This window comes from Eucalyptus grandis, chromosome 4 (genome assembly GCF_016545825.1).
Source record: "Eucalyptus grandis isolate ANBG69807.140 chromosome 4, ASM1654582v1, whole genome shotgun sequence".
NCBI lineage: Eukaryota > Viridiplantae > Streptophyta > Magnoliopsida > Myrtales > Myrtaceae > Eucalyptus > Eucalyptus grandis.
This window is the reverse complement of record NC_052615.1, coordinates 36530047-36537491: the sequence shown is the minus strand read 5'-3', so window position 1 is coordinate 36537491 and position 7445 is coordinate 36530047. Positions and strand designations below refer to the sequence as shown.

Genomic DNA, 7445 nt, shown 5'->3' with positions numbered 1-7445 from the left:
AGGTTCGATCTTCTATTGTTATGTCGGCTGATTGGCAACATGAGATGGGGCTAGATAGCTAATGTTAATGCTTTGATTGTGGGATTTGGCATGTTGACTTTTATGATTGGCCAACTTATGGTGTATTTGGTGACTATTCTGTTCCTGATAATAATTTTTATTCAGAAAAGATTTTTTTTTATTCCATTCCCAATATCAATTTCTGAACTTTTTTAAGGCGCTTGATAATTGTTCAAATTTCTATTCTTAGGTTTTTATTTTTTTTGTCTATTTTAATTTTTTTAATACTTTTATTATATTTTTCTTATATTTCTCTTTTCCTTTTTTTTTTTCATTTTCTCTTCTTCTTTCTCCTTCTTTGTGGCCAGTTGTTGGCCATGGCAAAGATGGTGATTGGCTGAGCAAGGTTTGACGAGCTTGCTGGAGGCTCACTTTGTCACTATGAGCCTCAGCCTTGCCTAGCCATTGGCAAGGCTCGACCTCACCTAGGCGGCACGAGGTTGGCCTCACCTTGGTTGGGCGAGGTTAGCCTTGCTCTAGCGAGGCTGAGCTCGCTTAGCCATCATGAGGCTCAGCCTCGCTGAGCCACCACCATGCTAGCCAATCATCGGCCATGGTTGAGGCTGGCGACTGGCCATCACGAAGAAGAAGAAAATGAAAGAGAAGAGAAAGAAAAGAATAAGATTTTATTCTAGGAATTATTCCAGGGGATAAGGATAAACCTTTTTCCATTTCTTAATTCTGTTCCAAATCTATTCCTGAAAACAAAAAACTAGATTTTTGTTTCCAAGAAAAAAAATTGTCAAATAGATTTCTGCTTTTCTTTTGTTCCCAGAAGCAAAAAAATAGAATCGATTGTTTCCCGAAGTGTTACCAAACAGGCTCTTATATGTGATAGGATGTGGGGCGTGATTGACATCCTTGTACTATCGCCATTGCGTGGAATTGAGATCATATGAATGAGTAGTACATGAATAAAATATTATTGAGTGCTCTGAAAATGAAGATTATAATCTTTAGTCGAGGTAAGTTTCTATGGTGCGGTGGATTTACCGATTTATGTGCCACAAAAATCCAATATTGCAAATAAGTGAGATCCTTAAAGAAAAGTCTATGTTATAGCATGTTAACATATCTAGTTAGATAACCTTCATTAAAAAAATTTAAGTCAATAAGTATAAGTGAACCAACTCTGAACTTATCCGATGTGGGACCTCGTCTATACCTCCTCACGCATGTACCTCAAGGTTTAATAAGGTGTAGCTGTAGATGTATAAATGATATCAAATGTGATATACTTTTTTCCTACTTTTGATCTGGCCAGTTATTCCATCGTGTTTACGCGATGTATTTGCAACTTTAGATTACGTAGGTCTCACGAGAAGCGCAACGATTCGAATGCTAGCATTGACCGGGTGTGGATACACTCGGAATCGTGATAGATTTGTTTAAGCCAAGGAATTACTATTTCTCAATTTGAATTATGCCCATTTCTATAGAAAAATATCCACGTTGCTTGGGTACGACGAGCGGCTTGTCTGTAAAGTTGAAACTTTTACCTATTTTCTGACTTGGCGTGTCCATGGACACTCCAAAGTTCTCCTAATTCATCAAATCCAAAGCACCCCCAAATTCCCAACATGGACTTACAAACCGCGGGGCCCATCCTCCCCAAAAGAAGCAATTCAAAAGAATATGATTATTCTGATCAATGGACTCCATTACTAGGTTGGAAAACCATGATTGTACTAAAGATGTAGTTCTGTTGGATTTTCTTTGTTAGGATAGTGCTTATGCCGATTGATCACAATTTGCAAAGATCCCACGATTATGCAAAGACGCATTTCAAGCTGTCCCAATAAATGTCTAATGCTATATAGTAAACACACTCGCATGGGAAAAATAGGTTTAATTAGATAATAGGGCGAGAGAGAGAGAGAGAGAGAGAGATTGATTTTGTCACGAAAAGTTCGGCTATTTGAGCATTTTTCGCAGAGAGGGTGGGGGGAGAGAGAGAGAGAGAGAGAGAGAGAGATTGATTTTGTCACGAAAAGTTCGGCTATTTGAGTATTTTTCGCATTAATAATTCAAACTGTCTTCTAAAGGGGACATGAATGGGTCACGCATTACCAATTCTTAATATTAAGCAGATCAACTTCCTAGAGCAGTGGTAGGGAATTCGGGGCAAGACACGATTTTCCCAAATCTATAGTGTACAACTTGAGAAAAAGATGGAACACGGGGAAAGCTAATTTATTTCATGATTATTTTTGCTGAATCTTACACATTAATTATTGGATTTGGGGACACTGTGAAATGCATTTTATGTCAAAGTGAACAAAAAAGAAAGAAGAAGAAAAATCTATCCATTTGCAACGAACGTAGTCCAAGATGGATGCCCAATTTATGGGTTCTTGTTTCAATTCTCAACTAACTCTTTTTAATAAATGGCACTCGCATGGCATAAGTTATTTATTTCTATTTTTCACATATTGAATGGCTTCGTTTCATGTCTCGTTTTTTAAATAAGCAACCGTTATTTTTATTTATATTTATTTTTAATATTAGTTATGAGATAGAAGAAGCAAAGAATTCTAGCTAGGAGTGTGTTGATTAATCCCTTTATGTATTTTTTAGTCGAACATTCAAGCATAGATCTTTTATTGAGATGGCGCATTGATATGTATATCATGATATATGTTCTCTCCCATTCGTAATCAGCTTTTTTATTTTTGGAAGCCTTTGACAACAATCATGTTGAAAAAAACGAAGGATGTAACGGTTGAAAAGAAAAATTAAGGACATGTGTCTTTCACTGGAGAGAGGTTTGCTTGAGTGGAAAATAGACTGGAAAGAATTTCTTAAAATTAAAAATAGATGGCTATGTACATCGGAGATGTTTGCTTCACGCAAACAGCTAAAAGCAAGTTTGCTTTGTCGCGTGGCTTTAAAGGCTCCTTCTTCCATTTTAATTACAACCCTCCATCGTCATCTTCATAACCCCCAAAAACAACGAAGAAACCAGGCAAACCAAACCCTAAAAACCCGGCTCGTTGCTCTTTCATCAAACTCCCTCATCTCCTCCAAATGACCCCACAAACTCCCACCATCCGATCATAAATCCACTCAAAGAGATGAGCTCAAACCCTAGCTCGAGTGCATCCGCCAGCGGCGAGATCGCCAGCACCGCCGGTGGTGGAAGCGGTGGACCCTGCGGAGCATGCAAGTTCTTGAGGAGGAAGTGCATCACGGGATGTGTTTTTGCGCCCTACTTCGACTCGGAGCAAGGAGCGGCTCATTTCGCGGCAGTCCACAGAGTCTTCGGGGCGAGCAACGCTTCAAAGCTGCTGCTGAACATCCCAGCCCACAGGCGGCAAGACGCTGTCGTGGCGATATGCTACGAGGCGCAAGCTCGCCTTCGAGACCCTGTCTACGGATGCGTCGCCCACATCTTTGCTCTCCAGCAACAGGTAATAAAACCTATTTACAAGAATCAATCCAATTTTTCACCTGGATTGAATCACCGATTCTTGTTCCAAGTGGTTGACTTTTTTCTTTTCCTGGAAGAAAGAAATGATCGAGTCTAACAACACGTAGACTGACTAGTTTCTGACACGATCAGGATCATTAGCTTCCTAGGGTTGCAGAAACTGAAACTCAAGAAAGAAGAACCATTGGGAAACGGCGAACATTTAGAGCATGCCGTGATGTATGGCATGAGCATTATATGCTTCGCAGAAACCCAGAAAATTTTTCCTGATTATTGAGTTATACAAATCATGCGGTCGGCGGTTACTACGAGTGCGTGAGAGTCTGTGTGCTGTCATCAGAGCGTACTAAGTTTCAGTGTTTCACGTATCTCGTCTTTTCACGGTTATTAAGGAAATGGTCGGTTTCAACGTCCGGATAGGTTCGCCAGAAAACCATTGTGCTATCATTAAATGTCTTCTTCTCTCTCCTTTAGGTCACCTTTCTTGTCAAGATAATCCACTAACTCAGCAGAGTCAACGTCTTTGAGGTTCAAGTGCAACATTGTACTCTCTGGATATCTGCCATCGGTTTTCTTTCCCTATTTCATTGGTGCACGTAAAATGATCTGCAAAGATATCCTACCGCTCTTATGCTCTCTTTAATGCCTGGTCTTTTCCTAACATCACACATTTTACGTTGTTTATAGTCATGACACATACCGAATCCTTCATTAATGACTTTTGAGATGACATCTTTCTTGCGATTGATTGACTCATTGGTTGTTTCAAGATTTTGATAGCATCCTGAACATGAGTTATTTAGAGTTTTTCACTTACATATCCTATGCTATGGAACGCACACTTGCACGAGAGCTAGCAGAAGTTACTATTTGATTATGATTGGTGATTATTTTCTTCTATTACTGGGGAAAAATAAAGAATATAGTTAGCTTTTAAGCCTTAGAGAATGCCTTGGAGAAGGCCCGGAAGAGGCTAGGGTGAACTTCATTACGGTTTAACATGTATCTAATTACTGAAGTTGTGAATATTATGCTGCTTTTAGATTTAGAAAAGGCATATATATAATGCACATTTAAAAGAAGACTATAGTCGCCAAGAGAGATATTAATGACAGTGTTTGGGGGTGATGGCATGCATTCATCCAAAAGTTTATAAAACGGACATATTTTTGGGTTTATAAATATAAAAAATTTGAGACATGTCAACTAAATAGAATTTGGTTTATCAAGTAATTTGGTAAAGATAGGTGTGTTATTAACTAAAGTGTTTATTGAGCAAGTACCACCAAGTTGAGTCCACTAGATCAAGCAAAACAATTCAATTTCAAGAATTTGTGAGATTCACACTAATTCCTAATGGTAACATGATTTTTTATGGCTGTGTCCCCCACATGGTCTCTAGAACAAATTTATACAAATTTTCTTGTGTTTATTAGAGAGGGAAAATGTTTAGTTTCTGGTTCGAACATGAGATTACAAATTTCAGAATAGGATAAATTGTTCTATCCGGCAATTTTATCTTACAACCAGATTTTGTCATTACTGACTTAATGGTAATTGACAAACCTAGAAATTTCCTTACCCAAGGCCTGTCTAATTAACTCTAAGCATATGATCTTCCTATGTACCCAGGTGGTAAACCTACAAGCTGAGCTCTCATATCTACAAGCCCATCTTGGACCACTAGAGCTACCGACGCAACCTCTGCCACCCCTTCTTCCAATGCAGTTGCCGGTGGCGCCACATTCTCTCTCTATAGCTGACCTTCCAATTCCGTCGGCCTCGCCATCCATGCCCGCGCAATATGATGTATCGTCACTTTTTGATCCGACGGTGCATCCATCCTCATGGGCTGCTGGCACGCTACTGCGAAGGACAATTGATCCACGTCAATTCAGTGGCGGCTGCTCATTACCAACCACCATGGTCGAAGGAGAGGGTGATCTTCGAGCATTGACAAGTGAATTTCTCAGCACACAATGCCCTCCCCGAATGCCTGATACTTCACCGACGCCGTGCCCCTCTAAAAAAGACAAACCTTGATGATGGATCGGACGTTTGTTCAAAGCATTGCATAGCTCATACAAGCAACAACGCTTTTTTCCCATCTTGTTCTTGTCGTAGCAATCACTTCAGTAAGTGATGATACTAGTTTTTCTTTTTTATAACCTTTTGGTATTTTGCTTAATTCTGTGCCTATTCTTTTAGAAGAGTTAATTAGGAGTGTATTGAAATCAAAATCGATTGTGTTGCATTAGCCCCATGTTGCACCAGAGAAGCATAACAAGCAAGAAAACGTTTTGAATGATGCTAAATATATCAGAACTGATTTACGAAATGAGTGTTCTAAACCACAAGGTAAAATGAGTGCTGACTACGATCCACTTAATTAAATTCCCGCTTAGAATTTCCATCACATGGCATGTTAGTTATAAATTTCAAGTTTTGTATACATAGTATCATCCAAAAGTTTTCTTTCTATAGATTGGAGGGCATGGAAGTGCCGTCTCCTATTTTGATAAACTGTAATTGGAGGCATATTTATTCTCTTGAATGTTTTCTTCAACAACTCTCTCTTTCGCCAGATCACTAGATGTAAGGAGCTATTATCGCCCAGCTCCCTAACCTAATGCGGCACCGGGTTCGGACCGTAGGGAACCGTAGCATTTTTTTCTTTTTGTTGGGAATAACTGATCCCTGAAAAACCGGATTCGACACCGAATCGAACCCCTAAATCAATGCGGAAGACGAAGCCCGGGAAAAACACGCATCATCGATCGTAAAGCACACCACGGATTTGAGCGTACTTTGTTAGCCACAGATTAAGCACCAACGCCGACAAGAGGAAGAGAAAACGGTCCTGTTCGATCCGATGAAGCCTTGAAGGGAAGGAAAGCACGCCGTATGCTTACTGTTCTTCCTTTTTGGGAGAGAGAGCATGAGGAGAGAAAAGACGTACGTTGAATTGCAAAACGTTTTCTTCTCTCTCTCTCTCTCCTCCCATTTATACCTTCCCCCTCCACGGGCCCTATTCCCGTGGGCCGGGCCTTTTGGGCCCAGCATGGGCAGACGGGCCTTAAGCCCATCCCCAATTAAAACCATCATCTCCCACTCGCACATGGTGGGCCAAACAGTATTCTCTTTACCTCTCTTCAACATTCATACCGGTGAATAATCCGTGCGACCAGCATACTTTGAGAGCTCGTTACTATACATCTGTTAGGAATATATAGCAGCTCATAATGGGCGTCACACTCCGAGTAGATTTAGTATGCAGTACCCTAGAACATTTATATCTCTCTTGATCTCTTTTAAACAATGATATATATTGTATTCACAATTATAATTATCACAAAAACAATCATAATTGGTCAACCAATGAATACAAAAACTACAATGTGGTTCTCCAAAATCGATCTTCCTCTTTCCTTCAAACTCTCAATTTCAGTCCAGCTTGCTTTTCTAGAAATGCCCTATTAGATCGAATCATCTCATGACCATTGGCAACACCCTAAGATAGCAAACACTAAATAGAAATCTTGAGAATAAGTAAGAGTCCTGAGGGGACTAAAAATTGAGGAACTCTTTTCCTCAAGAGTCTCACACGTCATAAAAGTTGAGATCAAACTTTTTGCCACTCTTATTGGTCGTCTCATGCATACGTAGTATGAAATACGTATTACAAAAATTAACTCATTTCCCATGGAGCGTATGTCTGCACTTTTCAATACCGTACAGATGATAATTCAGACATACCTAATGTCTAACTTGAGTTCACATATCTACTCAATCACAAAATTCATCAGAACTCACATCTGGCATCATAGACAAATAAAGTAAAATATGTGGGGTATTTTACTTTCGGACATCGTAAGTATTATGTCATCATCTTAACACTTAGTTAAGGCGACATACGTATTTTAAGCTTGAGCTCTCGATTATCACCTAGATAATA

The 7445-nt window shown here is 39.6% G+C and overlaps 1 protein-coding gene across 1 annotated transcript; it reads left to right on the top strand.

The window, feature by feature from the left end:
- Positions 1–3013: 3013 nt before the first annotated feature.
- Positions 3014–5744, top strand: LOC104442237 (LOB domain-containing protein 30-like). Its single transcript, XM_010055590.3, has 2 exons — positions 3014–3470; positions 5123–5744. The coding sequence occupies exons 1-2, from the start codon at positions 3135–3137 to the stop codon at positions 5531–5533; spliced, it is 747 nt and encodes a 248-aa protein (XP_010053892.1). The 5' UTR covers positions 3014–3134; the 3' UTR covers positions 5534–5744.
- The last annotated feature ends 1701 nt before the right edge of the window (positions 5745–7445 follow it).